Source organism: Macrobrachium nipponense, chromosome 4 (genome assembly GCF_015104395.2).
Source record: "Macrobrachium nipponense isolate FS-2020 chromosome 4, ASM1510439v2, whole genome shotgun sequence".
NCBI classification, from domain to species: Eukaryota; Metazoa; Arthropoda; class Malacostraca; order Decapoda; family Palaemonidae; genus Macrobrachium; species Macrobrachium nipponense.
Window position 1 is genome coordinate 41100253 of NC_061100.1, and position 21125 is coordinate 41121377.

The 21125-nt window shown below is 35.4% G+C and overlaps 1 protein-coding gene across 6 annotated transcripts in view; it reads left to right on the forward strand.

Annotated features, from left to right (window-relative positions):
* LOC135210887 (inactive histone-lysine N-methyltransferase 2E-like) overlaps positions 1-21125 on the forward strand; it is a 58713-nt gene that overhangs the window by 37083 nt on the left and 505 nt on the right. For 5 of the 6 annotated variants that reach the window (XM_064243816.1, XM_064243818.1, XM_064243819.1 and 2 more), the window contains exons 11-16: positions 84-400; positions 809-954; positions 13609-15840; positions 17054-17450; positions 18327-18839; positions 19027-21125. The exon at positions 19027-21125 is cut by the window's right edge and continues 505 nt beyond it. In XM_064243816.1, the coding sequence (XP_064099886.1) occupies positions 84-400; positions 809-954; positions 13609-15840; positions 17054-17450; positions 18327-18839; positions 19027-20069 (4648 nt within the window). In that variant the 3' untranslated portion in view covers positions 20070-21125. The remainder of the gene's footprint in view (positions 1-83; positions 401-808; positions 955-13608; positions 15841-17053; positions 17451-18326; positions 18840-19026) is intronic. The other variant, XM_064243817.1, reaches the window with a different exon arrangement.

Consider the following 21125-nt stretch of genomic DNA (forward strand, 5'->3'; position numbering starts at 1 on the left):
ACCATTAGGTTATTTTGAAAATTGAATGTTCACTGTTGTTAATTTTGCATACTTTCATTATACTGTTGTATTTTCTTCCACAGATTTCCAAAGACTAAGAAGGCACTGATGAATGAGTGGCTAAATGAAACTGTTGATCCTGTTATGCCTGCTGTGTGCAGTATTAGTGTTGGAGATCTTCCTTCCGGTGTTCCCACTTGCTATATGAGATCTCCAGCCACGCCTCTGAGGCGCTCAGTGTCAGTCACACAAGGAACAATCAGCAGTATCCAAGGAACAGTTTTGAATTTGGATATGCCTGGTGGCTCAGCTAAAAAACGGTGGCTGAGACAGGCCATCAGTGAGGAATCTGAAACCCCAAATTTCAATGGCCTTTGTCCAAGTCCCAACAGTAGGCCTGGTAAGTGTCCTGTGATGATTAATGGTAATTTATACTATTTAGATTTGTTATACTGCATTTGTAGTTTATACAAATCCCACTTGTTTAATTGAATCAGTGAGCATAGCACATTTTATAATTGTCATTACTCTTTACAGTACATGTCATAGAGTGCAAAGAATATTTTATTATGTAAAAATTCTCAAAGTAGTACAGGTAATGTATGGTGAAAGAAAGAGAGAGTGAGTCTCTCTCTCTCTCTCTCTCTCTCTCTCTCTCTCTCTCTCTCTCTCTCTCTCTCTCTCTCTCTCAGTAATTCTATATCTATATTTTAAAATAAAAATGTTTCAGTATGTTTGCATTTTTCTGACAAGTTCTTATTTTTTTTATAGTTTAAAATTATACAGTAAGTTCTGGGTTTATTTTCAGATTCCCCAACTGGTGGTGGTGATTACATAACTCCCCTGAAGAAAAGAAGACTAGCACGTGAGTCTATGTCATCTGAACAGTCCTCTACCCCACCTACTACTCCTGTCCATTCAGCTGCAATGGAAGATGATAAAAGTATGGAGGAGGTAAGATAGAGGACTTTGATGCCAAATATACATTTGTCCACTGGTCAGAAATAAAATAAATATTCAAAGACTGTTCCAGTTGTTTATTCTTACTATAACTCTTCAGTTGATTTGCCATTAAACAGTCCCAGTCCTCGATACATTCAATGTATGAATGAAAATATTTGTTATTGTACACTTCCATTGGTCATGTTTTAAGTACAAAAATTTATACTGATGTCCCCTAGTTACTGTTTTGCTGTATAAAGAACTAGTCAATATGTGTATAGTATGCTAATTATGAATAAGTATTGATTGTAGGTATGGAAGTTGCATGCATGTGTACAGGAATGAAAATGTTTTGCAATATGGCTTTTTCTCAGAGAATAGCTTTTTATCATATGTGGAAACAGTTTTTTTTTTTTTCTCTTCCTTCTCAGATATACTGTTTGTGGAAGAGTTGTAGTTCAAAATCTTGTAGGGAATGAAGGTAAATTTTATAATGAATTGTGATTTATTATCTCTACTTCTAACCTTGTGTGACACATCCTCTCAGAAATTCCCTCACTCATGTCTTTCTTGTGCTTTCACTCCCACAAACCTTCAGTGTATCGTACTTATTGGAATTCAGAATGCGCAACTTTGGAATTCCATTCTATAAAGCACATCATTACTTAAACATAATGTAAGAATCACAAATGTTGGTGGTATAAACTGGCGTAGGTAACAATGTATGTACATTGTCGAATGTATGGCCTATTCATGTCACTAGAGTTAGCCGCTTGAAACTTTGATGTAAACTTTTGCTACACTGAACTTTGAAACAAATTTCTTTTTTTTTTTCTTTTTTTTAACATCTTCAGTTGTATTAACTGGCAATTCAATTCTGGAAATTGTTTCCTACCGTAATGATTAGGCTCATTAATGTTCATGTGCTGAAGTTGTACAGTGTATGGTATTGGGTCATCGACTGTATAATGTTAGAAAGAAAGAAAAAAAAAAATAAACTTTAAATTCTTTGCCTCAAAGGTTGAAGAAGATTAAAGGCATTCCAATGCATAAAGTGCTTGGCGAAAAATATTTTTTAGAAAAACTATAAATATAAATCTAATACGGTCTCTACGTCAATGGTGTATGTGATTGCTGGTCTTGTCAGAACCTGTAGCTAATGCGTTGTTTCCCTCGCTATACAGTTACTGTACTTGATCTCTTTCTGTCCTTGTCAAAACTTCAGAAATGTTTTTCAAATGTGAACATTACTAAGAAGTTTAGAAACAAAATGCAATATATTAAACGAATCCAAATTTTTGTGCTATTTGTTTGTGTTTTAATTACAGTTGATATTTTATGAAAAAAAAAAAAAAATAAAAACAAGCTTTACTAGACCTACGATACTTACATTTGACTAGTAAATAAAATTACAGTGCATACATCATAAAAGAAAATAAACTACTACTATGCAATTGTCTTTTTGCATCTCATGGTCAGCTTTTTCCAACTATGTAATTTCAGTGATGTATTTTGTAAGAAATTGAATTTTGCAACTTATCAAATGTTAACCAACAAAGGGTGGAGCGTTTATTATTTTACTTGGAAAACAACTATGCACGTAAAATATCAAGCAAATTATTTTAATTTTTTACTAACAATGTAACAAGAATAAGCATCTCCATTACAATCATATTGCCTCCCAAGCCATCATAGTCCTATAAATCTCCATTATGGTTTGCTATTGAAATGGTTTTTCGAAGACATAAAAGTTACAAGTATTATTATGGAAGTAATTAATTACGCCGGCTTATGGAAAGGTGTACTCATCCCTCTGCCGGATGATGCTCCTGAAAGTAGAGTGTTGAACAGCTTCCTGAAATTATGTGACAGTTTCTTACAGAAAGTAAAATTGGGAGTGATGCTATGCAGTCATGAGAAGAAGCAACCTTGATCTAATATTCATAATCATAACCTAAGTGGCATCTCAAGGTAACATTCTGCATTAGCAGATCACTACCTACCTAATAACATGACACTTGCCCATGTTTTTTGAGTGAACACCATGCCAAACCCTCCCCAGAATACTTTTTCTCTCATTGTTGACCAGAATAATTTTTCTCTCATTGTTGACATTCAAACTCCATAAGCACACAACTGAAATCAGACCTTTCCTCGTGGCCTGTCTCTTGGATTTAAATTCTTGAGAAGAAATTGAACATTGAAATATTTCAAATTAATGCATCAGATATAAGGAGTGTTAAGACTAAGTTTTGCCATGGAGAAAGAAATCCACTTGGGTGGACAAGTGACTATACATATCACGAGATATGTGCAGTAAAGATGACGAAGCAAAGACTTAGATAGTAAAAGTCACTTGAATTTGAAAATGAAGAATGCACAGATCTCAAAGCAAATGGCTCAGTTATCGCATCCCTTTAAAAAAATGTGGTATATTAGCTCATTACAGTTATATATTGATGATTATCAGTTCATATACTCGTCCATTTATTTAGACCCAGACCCACCACAAGTTAAACAATTAAACTACACATTCATTGACCTAAGTCCCAACAATCATATGCCACTAAAAAGTATCAACTTCACAGGACAAATTATAGAAAAGGAAATAATACTCAGAATTAACTTGGTAATTTGACCATAATACTTTCCTTCAAAATTTTGAACTTGCAAGAAAGAATGAATAAAACATGAGTTGAGAATCTTCAACAAAACACAACTAATAGCCATCACTGGTGTCAATCATTAACCCCAACAGTGAGAGCCATCATCCTAAATTATGCTGTCCTATATTGCTAACCACCCTGCTTTATTAAGATTTTTGAGGCAAAGATTAGGAAGGCATTCAGCAATATTTGATCTCGACAACAAGAATTCATTCGGTAACCAGAATATTATAGTTCCGTCAAAATCAGTGCTATTTATTTTAACTTTGCCGAGACTTTTGACAATGTTGATCACCTCAAAGATAAAATGGATAGGTAGATCTGTTGGAGCATGACTGACTAATTTCATCTCAAATTGAATCCTTTAGATGTCAGCTTTCTACCACCTTGAATGATTAATTTCTTTTCAAATTGAATCCTTTAGATGTCAGCTTTCTACCACCTTGAATGATATCAGGTGGTTCCTAAAGAACAGTTCACAGTCCTGTTTTTAGTATTTAAAAAATGCCAATACAATAAATTAGTAAAAATAAAGACCTCAGAGTCATCACCTCTCACAGTGTAATATGGTCGTCTCAAATTCATGTACTAATCATATAAGTATAGTTTCATAATAAAAGCATTTTCAAAGCATAGCTACACCATACACATGCTATGGGTGACATAGATTAGACCACTTTTAGACTACTAGTCAGTCAACCTACTGTGGCCAACTACATTTACATAATGTCATGTTATGAAACTTAATAGAAGAAAGTTGAAATTTGCAAAATACGCCTTAATTGTTAGGCTGAAGGTGGTGAAGCTAGTAACATCCAGTACCTCTCTTGTGAGAGCCAAATAAATTAGCTTGGTGATTTGGTCAAAATACTAAATGATGAAGAACAACCAGTATAGTTATGAACTTGGTGGAAAATTTGGGGTTGAGAGGGACCTCATCCATCAGGTAGTTATTCAATTAGTCTCTAGTACCCCAGAGATTTTGGTCTCAGGTGTTGAGTCAAGGATGGGACCAGGTACTTCCTCTATTTTCAAGTAAGAAAGGTTTTGACATTGTAGGACAAATGTCAACTATTAAGGCCTGTCTTCCCAGGCCTCTGAGCAATAACTCATTGCTTTACAGGAAGAACAGTAGGCATGATTTCAGACAATTTTCTGATGATAATGTGTCTTCAAAACCAATGAGTTACCATTTCAAGATCATATGTCCTCTGGGTGTGAAAGTCTTTTTAGGTTGGGCAAAGAGATTGACATTGTGCCAAAGTCTTTTCTTAAGGAATACACATTGAATTTTTATGTAAGAGTATGCCTCAACACCAACTGAAATTGATCACCAATTTTACCATTCTCATTGTTTTGGTGCCTTGGAGGGCATTCTGCTGCTGTTTATTCATTTTTTAATGTTCTGGGAGAGTATTTTGTCTGAACAGTGGTAAAACTGTTTTAATTGTAATTCTGGCTTGTGGTTTCTTACTGCTCTGTTAATTTTGGTTGTGAGGATAATGAATGGCTGTTTGCATCAGAAGTGGATTTGCAAAAAAGCATAGTTGTCTTAAAAAAAAAGGTGCATATAGTCACACTGTTTTTATTTTGCCTTAGTCTCCTGTTGGGTTTGTTCTAGTTCGTTCTCCAAGGTCAGGCAGAGATAGAGGAGAGAGACCCTATGTCTTCCTTTTATGGCAAGACCGGTGTCCAGTTGTTTGTCCCCAGCATGGCCAGTGACCTGGAGCAATGTAGAAGCAACAGGGTACTCTGGGTAGTTTACATCTAAGAACAACCCATATCCCCAAAATAGGAGGGGGGGAAAAAACCTCGCTCGCCCCACACTCACCATCACCAGTACCATCTTATCATGCAATCCTGTTTCCTGCCTGCCATCTGCAGTACATAAAGCTGTTATGTTGTGTGAAGTGAAGGTGATGTTGGAAAAGAATGTGCTAGAAGTTGTTGGCAGCGAGTCTCTCGACTTTTACAGTCGGCTTTTTGTGATGAAAGTTATTGATGGGTTAAAGGCTGGTCATCAATTCCTTGTTATGAAAGTGTTTGTTCATCTTTCCCTAAGCAAGATGCTGATCTTGGTCAAGATTTTTACATAGAGAAGAAGGCAAGCAAAGGCCATGTTATGAAAAACAAAAAATTAACATATGGAGAGATTGGCAAACAAATGCACGGTTGAGTGCTTAGTCCACATTAATGTGGTGCATGTGCATATGTATACACATGCACATACAGACTGAAAAATATATGTATGTAATACATGTATTGGGTACAGTACTTTTCTCCATTTATAAATGTCAATAAAAACACTGTACCAGAGAGAGGAAGGTTGGGGGAACTACAGTGAGTGTTTTTCATTACTTTTCAAAACAGACACAAAGATGTATATTGATTTTTTTTTACATAGTATTAGTTTTCTGCGTAATTATATTAACTCATAAGCATACAGGGGAAATAGGTAGAAATACATCAACCAGCTTTGTTTTTCTTACGCTAAACAGTACAGCACTGTCTTGCATGTATTTTTAGAAGCAAATCATTTTTCCAGATATTTGTCTGAAATTGAATTAAATGTAAATTAATATGCTAAGTTGAATGAAATACAGTAATAACTTGAGATAGGAGTATAGTTCGCTCCTGGACCGAGCTCGTAAGTCAATTTCCTCGTATCTCAATTCAATTTTTCCCATATAAAATAACTGACAAAAGTTTAATCCATTCCAGCCCTCTTAAAAACACCTAAATCAGTGATAATAAAAAAGGAAAAAAATTATTTTTAAATTCTTATATTCTATAGTAGACATACTGTACACACACAAAATGATATAATAAATGATTACGTACTGTGATATGAAATAAAATGGGGTTTTATTACAAGTTCTTACCTTCGAGACAGACAATAGCAGCTAACGGCAGTGTGGAGGAGAAGGGAGGGAGAGAGAGTTTGACGGTACCGTATTTAATACTGTTCTTTACACATAGTGTAACACTTCGTCATCATGCATATTTTCTTCTCACTGCCAAACTTACTACTTATTACAAAGAATGTTCACAAATAGTGAAAATCATGTAAATAACGCAAACACAACACGGGAAATGTGTTCGGAAGTCAACAACCACGTGAACTGAACGAGTGAAGTGGGCTTAGAGCACTCCCAAGCACTTGCCCATTTAGCGTTAGCATCTGTAAGCGTGGTCGTATCTCAATATTGTGCTTATATCTCAATGCACAATTGTGCTCGGAGCCTGCCTCATATGTTGAGGTATTACTGTATTCAAAATGCAGTTAGGATAGGTTAATAATTATTGTATATGGAATTGCTGTGCACCATAACGTAAATTGCTCCCGGGTAGTACTATATTGTGTTTGCTGTGTGCCAATATTTCTTACTTATTGGAATTCATTGCTTACTGTCTGGTGAGGTGCCACTGTATTTTAATTAGCTTCCCTCTTTAATTGGGTCGAAAATGGGCTATTTTGGTGGCAATATGCAGATCCCCATTTTATATTTTATACTTAAAATGCTACTAGTTTCATCTCCTGTCTTAGTCAAGTACAGTATCTGTGTTCTAATACTTTGCCTTGCCTAATATAAAGTTGTAACATTCATCGGAATATAAATTTTAAGTTTTTGTATATATATATATATATATATATATATATATATATATATATATATATATATATATATATATATATATATATACACATAGATGGAGAAATGTATTTCTCATTCCTGTCTTAAATGTGTGGACAGTAGTTTTTGCCCTAAGCTCGGTTACCAACCTTTATTGACAGCTCTGATGTGTTACGATTCAAGGTTTACAGTGCATGCTAGGTTATAAAAAAAATTCTTTAACTTGCCACAAATGTTTTAAAAACCCAAGTTTTTTCTTTATCTACGTATATTGAATTTCATCAACAAAATTGGTCATCACAGTTTTATAAGATCTTTTATATAAATTTGAAGTGTGAACCCTTGAGGATCGAGCCTATTTTGTTGGGTGTTGTTGCTTCGAGCTGGGTCTTTGTAAGATCTGGTTCTGTGCAGGTTGTGGGCTGACTAGCCTTTGATGTATACATAATACAAAACCATTTTACTTGATTCTCTTCCAGTGAGAAAGTATTGACAAATATAAAATATGACGGAAGATTTTTTATTTGAAACTGTATACAAGAGAGCCTGTGATGATATTACTGTTTAGTAAAAAAGACTGTTTTTGTATGTTTATTTCCTAGTGGAAAGTATTAGTAGTAGTAAAGTGAATATAAAAGCAGTATAGAATATACATAATATTTAAGGAGTAAGTAACCATTTGAGATTCTGATGATGAAAATAGTCGTCTCTGAAAGGTATGTCATTTTTTAATAGATTTGCCGTTAATCATAAATAAGCATCAGAGAAATGAAAAGTCAATAAGGAACATAAGGATGTTTGTTGTCATGAAAACTATGTACGTATTCTAATTAGTGGGAATTTTTTTTAATAAGTGACATATTATTACACTTGGTTAACTTATGCCACTCAAGTAAGTTAAATTTTATGAAATGTGTTTTGTGTTATCATATCTGGCTCAGTTAGTAATGAATTACATATAAATAAAAAAAGTTCATCACTCTTTTACCCTGTAAAAATGGAAATTGGATCTCCTCTCAAATTTTTGTTGAGGTTTTTAAAAAAAAATTTCATTTAGGTTAACTTTTACCCATGATATGAGTTTTTTCTATTTTTTTTTTAATTTTCAACCATATCAAGATAAAATTTAACTCTTTAGATTTAAATTGATACAAAATTCATTATTGTAGCATGTTACACAGCAATCATGGAAAATTTATACTGAGCATTTTCACTAGATTAAGTGAAGGGTGAGTGTTCTTGCTTAGACATATTTTGATCCCCCATTCTCAAAGGGTTAAAAATAGTTTGTGAGAGGAGAATTATAGCACATGTGTAAGAGAGAGAGAGAGAGAATTCATTTTAAGCGTTTGTTTCCATTACTAAGCTACATTTTCTAGTCTTTAGTTCTGATTTTCTCGGGTCTTGGGGGTTTACTATACCCTAATGTAATATTACGTACCATGTGAATAGTTCAAAAAGAATTTATTTGTCATAATTGTTGTTTTGATAAAGCCTTAATTTAGGGAAGCCATCCTCAGCTTGTAAAGTGAATGTGTCAAGAACAGGCAGACAAAACTTGACTTGGTTGCATTCAACTTAAAAAAGATTACTAGTTGGATGTAGGTTATTAATATTTAAAAAATTTCTGAGTATCAGATCCATTGTGAAAATTTCTTCTACATATTGAATTCAACATTACGTATTATCAAGAAACTCATATAGTGAGGGAGATGAAATGGTGTGACATTTTTCAACATATATACAAAAAGAAAAACTTGGTATATGGCTATTTCTAGAGTTCAAAACAATTACCTTTAGCATGAAATTTTAAGAATTGAAAAGGAATCAACATGATGGGAATCAGTTATACAGTACAGTCCGGTCCCGAATTATGCATGTTCGAATTGTGCGATTCCCCTTTTATGTGGTAGCTAGTTCTCAAAAAAAGATTTTCTGTATCTGAGAAGTGATTCAAATTCTGCAAGTCACATGCCGCAAAACGTATCAAATCTGTTGTCTTTTCAAGTATTTTAGATGTGGTGGGGTTTGCTGGTATCTGAGAGAAGGGGTGGGGGGAATGCTTGGAAGAAAAAAACTATTATTCCTCCAAGGGGGAATGTGAGAGAAAGATTTCCTTCTCAGCCATTAGCTAAGACGGAAGGCTCTCCTCACGCATTTGTGACGTCATAGCGCAGTGTGTAGGTATGAATATAATCGGTATCATCATCATCGCCATAGGTATTATTCAGATCTGCAAAGTATATTCTGATCATCCACATCATGCAGATGTGATCATTTATTTTTTCTATTGTTGAAATAGGTTTTGACGAAAACGACTAGTAAAAGTAATTAACAGAGAAGCAGATGTGTTAGAGAGAGAGAGAGAATCGTTCGGTCTAAACTTTTCGAGAAACTGTCATTTCATGTTGAATTTTGAATTTTTTCATTTCTTTTTAAGAAATTGTAATTTCATATAAAATTTTGAATTGTCATCAGTTCTTTTTTTATTGAAGAATAGATTTATATGAAAATTATTACATAGTGAACGTGCCGGACAAAGAAACTGAGACAGGCGCTCGTAGCCAAGCTTGTTAGGCCTAACGAGAGTGAAGCCCGTATGATATGAAATGTCCCCGAAACCTCAAATGGTTCACAAAGCCTTCGTTCAGCTGAAGAACTCTTCACGGAGGATGAGATAAAGGAGTGTGAAAGTTTTTTTGGCAGAGGATAGGTAAAGGAAATTCCATCCAAAAGGTTTTTTAAAGGAAATGACTATCGTACAGTACACTTGCACCCAATGGTGGCATTGTTTATGTGGGGGAGTTTTTACCATCCTGTGTGTAATTTTTAACCTTTTTCAAGTTATTAAAACCTTTGTAATGTTTTATTTATCCATAAGAACAATTTCATATTAGAACAAATTACAGTATAGTACATAGAAAGTATTGAAAATGGGTAGTATAAAAAAGTTTGACTGGGTAAGTTGCCGTTTCCCTTGGCCTTAATGGAATTATTCCCATAAGGTATGTGTTTCGAAATCTGCGAATTTCCAATTCTGCGAGACTGTGGATCGACCTAATTCTTGCATAATTGGGGACCGTACTGTATTTGAAAAATTAATAATCACAATAGTAATACCCTTGTGTTTCCCATTGCTGAATAACCACTGGTTCCATGCAACGTAAAAACACCATAAAAACAAACAAACAATACCCTTGTGTTGGGAATAATCTTCAATTTTGGTGAAATAAATTAAACCATTATAATTTGTTTGTAAATATAGAAATAAACGAGTGTCATGTGAGAGAAATGATTGTGATGTGTGATTATTATGTTTTTCCACTTCTTTCTTGGATAGTTTCAAGAAGTCTCCAAGAAGTGACAGTTAACTGGACAATGTTAAAAATAACATGATGATTTAATTTTAAAGGCTTGTATGGTTGTTGGTAAAGTTGATTAGGTACTTTATTGATTATTTGTAAAAACTGTTATCTTACAAGAATTGAAATAATTCAGAAAGCAGCGAATTTTGAACGGAGATGACCAGCCCCTTAATGTGTAGAGTTCAGTACAATCTTGACATCATCATGAACATTCACTATTTTAACATTTTTATGCCAAGATGTCCTTTTATAGCTTCCCTTATTCAGGTCTTTCTTAGACTTATGTTCCATGTCTTGTTCTTTACCCTTTATGGTTTTCTTGACCTTCGCAAGGTCTCCATTATGCTTTTCAACTTTTTAATACCTTCCTTCCCTTCTCCCCTTCTTGTCACATGCTCAAATCCTCCAAGGTTTTTCATTCCAGCTTATTGACACCTTGTTTTGTTAGTAACGTTATATGTTGTGTAGATGCATTTTTCTATACTTGAAACATTACTGTCACCATTTTGTGGTTATACCTCTTCATAATATCTTCCATTTTCTAAATTATATATTTCTGCTGATACTGTTTGTCTATAAGATGAATATACAAATGAAAGTTTGTGTTTTGTTTCTCAAAGAATACTTATGCAGGTTTAATTGAAAAATTCCCTGATAGTTGATATCACAAAACAGAATGGTAGTACTTGACAGAGCAATTTTGGTGTTTTATTATTTTTAGATTAAGGGTTTAGGCAACATCAAAGAATTTTGCTTTGTTTACTAAAGGAATGGTCTTATAAACCAGCAGTCCAGCAATCCCACGTGAATAGCTTGTTGTAATTCTTCAACCTCTTTCAAGACTAATTTTATCATATAATCCAGTATGTTGTCAAGTTACCACATGCACCTTATCCAAGGTCTGTCTTATTACATCTCACAACATTATCCTGTTTCTTTTCACTATTTGCTTTTCTTACTCACTTGTACTATCCCTGTACTGTCTAACCAAAAATGATGCATTCACTCCTGAATATAAGCAACACACTTTAGTACATTGATGTAAAGGCGTGCATTATGCAATTTATATTGATGGCTGCAAATCTTCATGTCATGTAGGATTTTCTGCAATTTCGTCTAATGAATGAGCAGTTTTCTTTACTTAGTAATTCATAATTTTTCACTGCAGAACTCTTTGTAGTTTGGTCGGCAGTTAAGGTTATTAAAAACATGCAACTGCAGAGATTTCTGAAATTTTCAATTACTAGAAATGTTATAGAAGCCCTTCAGGATTATTGTCCTAAAAATGTGGAATTTTGAATATGTTGGATACCTGCACATACTGTATGGGCAATAAGTAGAATACTGTGCCTAGCAGCTTAAAGCTGCAGCTAATATAACTTGATCAAAGTAACATATAGTACCTGATGCTACCTCAGATCTGTTGCAATCTCTAAAGCCCAGCTTCTGTAGTAAATGGTGGATATTGTGGAATCAAAAATCTGACTATAAAAATTGAAAACTTTATCCAGTAACAAATCGGAACATTAAACTACGGTGCTACCCGACTTTTCTGCACTACACTCTGTCACCAATTTTTGTGGAACATATTTCTTACATTTCCATAGGAACTTTCACCAATGTGCAAATTTTTCTATGGCCTGTATCGCTAAAATTATTACTAATTGGTTGTTTATTTTTTCATAATGAATTAAGCAGTGAACAGTTGAAATAGGTAGTTACAAGAGTGTTAGGTAAGGGGTACATGGTATTTGGCAGTTCTAACCATTTTTTTTTTGTGGGGGGGGGACAGTGTTGCATTATCAGTGGGTTCTGGAACTTAATCCTGCAAAAAAGTGACGTAGCGCTGTAATTGTTGCATTGTGAAGTTGAATAAAGAAAATAATTTTTGTCTTCAGTTATACATGAACTCGTTAAACAACTCATGATATGTACCCAGGTTATCAAAATGTTTCCTCTGAGACTTGTTTTAGTTTTATTTATGATGTGGGAATGGTTATTTTTGAGCTCTGAGCTTCTTAAACATATCTGAATACTTGTGTAAAGACAAAGTATAGAAATCTGCCAGATACCCATATGGTTGTTAGGATTTGAACATATGAAGCTGCAGTGAAAATGACCTTAATGTAATTGATTTGGGATTATGAGATTGGTTTGTATACTTAATTGGTGAGTTTGAAATGTGAAATAAATTTGTTAGTGTTATTCTTGTGATTAATAGTATAATCAGTATGGGCGTATTGACCACAATTAATATGGAAATTTTGATGTGAATGGAGGGGTGAAAGAAGGAAGCAAGCTATCAGGTTAGAAATTTTAAGTATAGGCAGTCCCCGGGGTATGGGGTGGGTTGTTCTGTTCCACCAGCCCGAGAAGAGCCATTGTTCGGCTCAGAGGTCTGGATAAACTAATTCTTTATAATAATAATAATGGTCCAGGTGGAGCGCTGTAACCTGGAACATCATAATAATAATGGGAATAAATGGCACTTACAGCACTGTAAAACCAGGTATGGAACCATAAAACAGCTTACAGCTCTGTAAAATCAGGTTAATGGTGCCTGAGCCAAACACCATAAAGTTTGAATGCCGCAAACCGGGGACTGCCTGTATGAGGTAAATTTAGTACAACTGCATGCATGAGAGAGAGAGTGCAGTAAAGGCTGTAGTACACTTGATTATTTGTGAGAGTTGTTGTGGAATGTTTTTAAGTTCTTTCCAAAAATTTTATTTTTAGATTATTTGAAGGAAAAATATTTCCAAAAATTTTATTTTTAGATTATTTGAAGGAAAAATATTTCCAAAAATTTTATTTTTAGATTATTTGAAGGGAAAATATTGAGTTAGTGATTCATTTATTTTTCTGGAGTCAACCTGTAAAGGGAAAATATTGTAATTTAATACTTAAAGATAGGTATTCCACAAAGTACTATTGTTACCTTAGGGTGAGGGATTTAATGTAACTTGTAATATTTGTTTGTTTTTTATTTTCAATTATCAGATGGAAGCAGAACTTGAAGTAGCAGCAGCAAAAAATAAAAATGATTTTGTCTCAGAGGATCAGGCTCCTTTAGAACCAATGGAGAAACCCATTAAAGCAAGTTCTGCCAGAAATTTTGATACTGAGGTAAAGAGAGAAGCCATTGATAATGAGGAGGAGGAGGAGGAGGAAGAGGAAGAGGAGGAAGAAGAAGAGGAGGAGGAAGAGGTGGAGGAGGAGGAGGAAAATACAAATGCCCTGGAATATGAAGAGGTCTTGCCATCCAAGAGAAGTAAAGAGAAGAGAGGAAAAAAAATGACAAAGAAATCCTCCTCCAAATTTTTGTCCTTCAGGGGTGCAAATCCTTCTAGAACTAGTACAAACAAGGTAGATAAAATGGAGCATCACCAGACTAATTCCACCATGTCTCCAGAGAAGGAAATTTTTGAAGATCCTAAAGAAAAGGAAAGGAAAGACGAGGAAATGGGAAAGAATGGAGCTCATCCCTGTAAATTGGAAGAGTTGAAAGAAGGGGATTCCAAGTTAGCAATTAAGGGAGAGAATAAGAAATATTCTGTGAGAAACAGAAGATTGCCTGTGGGAAAGAAAACAAAGAAACAGTCAGATATTGGCTTCAGGAAGAGTGACCGGCAACATACTTTAGCGAACAAGAGCAGTGAGACAACAAAACGAAAAGGGAAGGCACTGGTAGATAAAGTGAAGATCGAAGGAAATACTGATGCTACTTTGGAAAAAGAAATTAAAAAGGAGCCTGAGGAACAGGTTGACAAGCCTGATCTGACTGTTACAGTCAAAGAGGAGTGTAATCTACAAATGAAGGAAGATTCATCTCCTGTTAAAGTACAAATTGAAGATTGTGATCATTTTAAGAAACCTAGTTATTTATCACTTGAGAACAAAGATGAAAAACACTTTGACTTACAAGTAAAGGTGAAAGAAGAATTGCCACAAAATGACACTAAAGATAATCAGCTGTTTGATGGCAGTATCTTTGAGGATACAACAAAAATAATAAAACATGAAGTCTTGGAAAAGATAGAAGAAGAAGTACAAAAGAATAGTGTGAGTAAGGACTTAGAGCATAAAGGTAAATTCTGCAATTCAGAGAAAGAAAACGAATATGTAATACATGGTTGCTTGCAAGAGGAAGGTCTGCAATCTCCCAGGGAACCCAAGAGTTACACTCTTTCAGAGGAAATATCTAACGTGCAGGCTAATGATGAAAATGAAGTAAATAACGTCAATGAGAGTGGAGATACAGTTGGGAAAGGGGGAACCTCTGAAATCGTGCAAGATGTATTGAATTCAAATTCACAGGAAGGCATAAAACTTGAATACACTAAAGGTAATGTATGTGAAGCACAGCCATCTAGTAGAGAAAACATTGAGCTTACAGAAAAGAAAGATTCTAATTCTAGCTCTTTGGATATGTTAACATTGAAGGATTCCAGTTTCCTTGGTTTTGTAGATGTCAGTTCAAAGGAACAAAAAGGAACAAGAAGAAAGACGTCCTCTGTGAGAAAGAGGGCAAAATGTAGAGTGAAGAGAAAGCAAAAGAATAACAAGATTCAGGAAGATCACAATGATATAAAAGCTGTGTTAGATGAGTGTAAAAAAGGACAAGATAATTCTGATGGTAAATTGTTGGTCACAGGGGAATTGACATCATCCCTAGAGAGAAATGAGCTGGAGACTTCCCAAAGATCAGCATCAAGTGTAGATGACAAATCCAGTCCAGGAAATAAAATAAGTTGGCAGAATCAACCCTTCCAGAAAGATGTTCAGTGCAGTGACTTGGGTTCATCTGCAGAGACAGAACTGGGAGATGTATCCGTGTCAGAACCTCCTTGTACACCTGAGGTTAAAGGGCCTCGTACACCAGAGGGACCAGCTCCCTCAAGTCCAGATGAGTCTTCTGTTACACCTCCAAGCCCAAGATCACCTGTAGGAGAATTAGAGAGGGGAATGACTCCACCATATTCAGGATATGATGTAGAGGATATCAGTGCAAAGGATGGTATTATAAAGTGCAGAGGCCCATACACGCCACCCTCTGAGCCACCACATTCACCATTATCGTCAATGGAAGGAATAGAAGATGGTGAAAAGATGCAAGAAGTTCCCTCAGCAGATAAAGAATTTATTGAAGACAGTGACATATCTGTGTCTTTATCATCTACATCAGGAGAAGTAGCATCTTCACAAGCAAAACCTGCACCTGTGAAGAGAAAGGTAAATTACTGTGTTAGTTACTTTGGAAAATGTTTTTGTTAGGTACTTGGGAAATGTGTATGCCATTGATATAAATACATAATCTCCAAGAAGATTCAATTGATTCCTTTTATTATAAAATTTTTTATCATTTTAGGGGGAGAAATTTTTTTCAATCCCTTTAGCCCTATAGTCTCAGTTTTTATATAGTACATCATATAACACACGATTTCTCTAGCCAAGTTGAGAACAAAAGGTTCTGTATAGATTTTCATGAAGCAGAGTCAAATGATTGATGTTTGAGTCAGTACTAGTAAAAATATTTTATCTTCTGAACATCGTTTTAGCACATACAATAGATAGATGAATCATTGCATGTTTCAAAACAGAGTTTGGAAACCAGTTACAAATATACTGTATTGTACTGGATGAAATTTTTAGAGAAGGTACAGCCATAACTTTTTTTAACATAATATTTTAATTATTTAAAAGCAATTGCTCTTGAGATACTGTGTTGATCCTGTCATGTAGAGATCCAAATTACTGAAAAGAAGTATAAATAAACAAACTGTACGTACAGCTCCTTTTGTTTTAGAAATAAGAATAAATCTAGCAGATACATGTGTGGTTTTGGTGACAGAGTGGGAATAAGGGAATGGCGCTTATCTGTTTGGTCACAGATTATAGCTGATGGTATGATATTTAGAAAAGAATATCAATCTAAAAAATTTAAATTGCAAATGCGCACATTCAATGTGCAGCCATTAGTTATTTGGAATAAATGTTCATTGGAGGTCCCTTGTAATCAAGATTTTGAAGTGGGCAAATGTGTGTTTGAACTGCATTTGACTTTCTGAAGTTGTTATCCTGAAAATTATATGTAGCTCATTGGGGTATGTTTTAGTTTGTGTATGTGATTAAGTAGAATGAATAATTTGAGATATAGAAGTTTCCACAGAATTATCAAATTGAAGCATTCTAAAATGAAGTGGTTGGGTTCCATTGTTTTAGGTTTGCAAGTAGTATTTAAGTATGTAATATATTTCACATATTTCCACTGACTAATGTTTCACACTAGAAAAGAAGGTGTGCAACCTGTTGTTTTAAAGACTTTATAACTGTTCTTATGAGTTTTTAAGTTTTGAAGCATTGCAACAATTACTGGGGAGAAGGGTAAAAATGTCAACTATTTGTTTGTCACAGTGAAACTCAACTCAATATCTTCCCTCCCCAGTTGTCTATTTTGGAGTACCGCAAAAGAAAAAGCGTAAATAATGAAGCTGATGGGAAAGTGACAGCCGTGTCATCATCGAGCTCCACTCTATCCTCCTCTGCTTTGTTGTCATCCTTAACCAGAACTGGCCATGATGTAGAAGTGTCCAACAGTTCTGTTGGATCAACAGCTGCGTTGAATGTACATTCAGCCACTTCATCATTTCAAGAAGTGTTACCAGGTGGTTCTCCATCATTGTCATTGCGCTCCAAAGGGGCCTATCTTTTGGATGCTGAATCTCCTCCATCTCCTCCATCTTCATCCCCCCCAGATCTCCCACTCTCTCCAATTCAGCCTTTATCACTCATGTTGATCCCAGATGTTTTGGATAAGTCAGCTGGCAGGGAAAAGCCTAAAGGTAAAGTAAACCACTGTTGGTTTTGAGGCTGTTTTTATGAAAGAAAGAAAGATTATTTTCTTTATTGATAAAATTACTTTAATAATACTCATTTACAAGTAGCATAGTGACTAGTAAGTGAAAGTATTCCTTAAGAACCTTCTTACTATGAACAAATTAGGAGTTTAGTATCTTGTATTTTTAAAGGAATTTGCTCGTAGAGTTCATATTTCATTCAATGCTTAGAAGTATGAATTAAAATATTTTTTTAAGACTTCATGGATGGTTGAGTACAGGCAGTCCCTGGGTTACGACGGGGATTCTGTTCTTGAGATGGGTTGTAAGCCGGAACATCGTCAAAAATCCTAAGAAAACTTTACTTTTAATGCTTTGGGTGCATTAAAAGATATGTAAACTGCATTCTTATTGCATTTTTCATAAAAAAAATATTGATATTGATTATTTTGCATTTTTGGAGTCATGTTTCTTCTGCCAGATCAGCGTTGTAGGCATTGTAACCCTGGAACATGCGTCATAAACCTGGAAATAATTTCTGATGAATATAATTGAAAAGCGTTGTAACCTTGGAACGTCATAAGCCGAACCCGTCATAAACCGTGGACGGCCTGTAATAATATGTATTCAGTATTCTTTACATTTGTCATAAAATATTAAGCAATAATTTAATTAGTTTTAGTATTTTACAGTGTTTTCACAGATTTATTTTTTTATCAGCAAAAGTTATTTGTCTATATGTAAGAAGAGTATACATACTGTATTGTGGCCTCAATTGATTAAAATACAGAATAATGTCAATGCAGTATTTTGACTTTAATATTTTTTATAATGCTTTAGTTTACCTGATTTTTATTTTTGTGGTTTTCCCCTTTTTTCCAGAGGTGAGGGAAAATATAGACAGTGAAGAAAATACCTCAAAGGTAACTAGCACATTTCTGAATGCGAAGAATTACAGTGTGAGTTTAGGTACTAAAAGTGAAATTCATGGTTTGCATGACAATTGTATAAGTGACAAGAAACCTGGGAGTTGTAAAATAAGTGAGAGCAGTCATTTGAAAAATGAAACTTTGTGCTCGAAAGCAAATAGTAGCTGCTCTACTAGAAACAGCAGTATCAGAACAAGTAACCCTAAAAACTTGTGTAAATCTTCAAGCAGAATAAATGTTAGTATTAAGAATAAGACTGTTAAAAACAGCAAAAGCTCCTTGGTAAGTGTGTGTATGTCAAGTGATGTTCTTGGAGGTTCTCCATCTGCTGCTGCTCTCTCTCCCTCTGCTGATGTGAAATGGAATGCTGCTCCAACTCTGCTTGAACGTCAGAGAGAAAACTTGACGGAAAGGCTCCGAAGAGAGTTTGGATTGTGCGTTTCAGATGATGATGAGGAAAAATCGGGTAAGAAGGGTTCCCTCAGTTTTGGTAATGACTTTTCCTCTTTTGTAAAGTAAATTGATGGAACTGTTCATTGTGTCAGTATTGCTCTCTTCTTGTTAGACATTGATACATCTGTTATCAGGAGCATTTTGTATTAGATCTAGTACTTTTATTGTTTACTGAAAAAATGTTGTTTATGGTACTTTAGCAGATGAAGATCGAGAAAGATTTCACAAGCGGGGAAAAGACAAGAGCCTTCCACCACCGCCGCCACCCCCTACAGCTCCTCCAAAAAACTCTATATTCCATGGACGTGAAGTCACGGTTCAGAAAGCAGCCTGCTCTTCAAAAATAGGTGCAATATCTTCTGGTTCCAGTGTTGCCTTAAGTAGTGGTCCTGGATTACAATCTGTTCAACCTCAGAGTAGTTGCCACAGATTGTCATCTGGGATTCAAAAGACATCACATCCAGGATCACATTTACCAAATATTGTTGGGTCATCCTTTACTGGTGTAAGTATTGCTCCTCCAATACCTGTACCACCACCAAGTTCATCGGTCTCTGGATCTGTTGTTCCTGGCATCGGTGGGCTTCCGCTCTCTGTAACAATGTCTTCTGGCCCGGGTCCCCCATCCCATCCATTGCCATCAATATCATCTACGTCCTCTTTGTCGTCTTCAACATCAGATGTCCCTGGGCAAGTGATGCCAGTTCCATGTGCTATTACTCCATCAAGAGGAGTTCCATCAGGTTTGCCTGTTTCCACAAAATCGACTGTATCAGGAGTGCAGTCCCTTGGTAGTGATTCCACTTCAAGGCAACATTTATCTTCAGTTCCCAATGCTGGACAGATGAATAAGATTAATCTGTCAGCTCCAGTACCGCCACCTCCTTCCCCTTCCCAAAATTCTTCATACACTCTTGGATCTTACCCGAGAAATATATACTCAAATTCACCCAGTGGAGCTCTCGCTCAAAGTATGTCTCTCTATTCTCCAGTTGGAATGAGTGCTCCTCCTCCTCCGCCACCACCACCTCCCCCACCCCCTCCCCTTCCTCACACATCCCATCATACAGATGGCAGTAGCTCCACTTTGCGACCTGGTTTGATTGCTCCTGTTGCTGTAAGACATCAGCAAAATTCTCCTGTTCATGGCACCCCACGAGGAGTAGCACCAACTTTGACGTATGGTAGTGGAGGATACCCTGGAAATTTAGATTGCTCTGCCTCAGGCACCAGAGGTTCGTGATGGCAGGTTTTTTGTCCATTGGGGTCCAAGTTTGTCGTTAGCAGGTTGGGTGGAGTCTTGAGTAAAGGTTTTGACTTAATAATGATGATCTCCTCCCAGGACTGTAGCATCGTTGGCCTTGCTGTCCGTGCAAAATTTTTTCGAGTCCTTGTGCGAATATTTGGTCTTTATTGGTTAGGCCAGATGAAGTGTTTTTGCTCTGTTTATTGCATAATGTGTAGAGTGGCAGCTTTTCATAATGTGCTGCATTTTGCACCTTGTCACAAAGCACTTATTTGTGGCCTGACCCCATGAATATTGAAATGTTGATTGTTGGAAAGCTTTACATGTTTAGAATATTTTGTTGATATGAACCATCCATGCCCTTCCATTCCTTTCTTTATATTTTATAGTTTTTATTTTGCTTATCCTCTCCCTTCTTTTTGTTTTTTAAAAAGTACAAAATAATATTAGGTTTTTCTCTTTGGAAAAGCAATGGGCTCTTTAATCTTGCAATACAGAAGCAGCCCAAACTGCCAGAGGAACTTGTGAGTGTGTGTGTGTTGTGCTTGTGTGAGTGAGACAATCATTTCGTACACTCCTTTGAAGAGTACAGGGAAAAGGAAGTAGAATTGAGGTGTTATAATTGTATAATTATATAGTTATCATTATTCTTGTTGTTATTATGATAATAGTGCTATTATAACTACTTTTTCTGTGTATATACAAAGCTTTTATGTACAAGATCTTAATACTTTTATCTTGACTGTTGGGTACAGATAGCTTTTTTGTCAAAGGTGAAAGAAAGCTTTCCAGCATATTTCTCACTCAGGGCAAATTTTTATTAGTCTGGGATAATATTTTTTGGATCATTATGTTAATCTTGTAAATGTTACATTTGGAAAATAATCCAAGATCCCCCCTCACTCTCAGTGCGTCACACAAGGACTCAATCATGCTTTCAATATTTTGAATTATTATTCTTAGAGCTTACAAATCTACTAGCAGTTCACATATTTCATAACCAGAGAACCAACAAACAGATTTGGCTTTGTGTGTGATGGTTACTGTCATTCA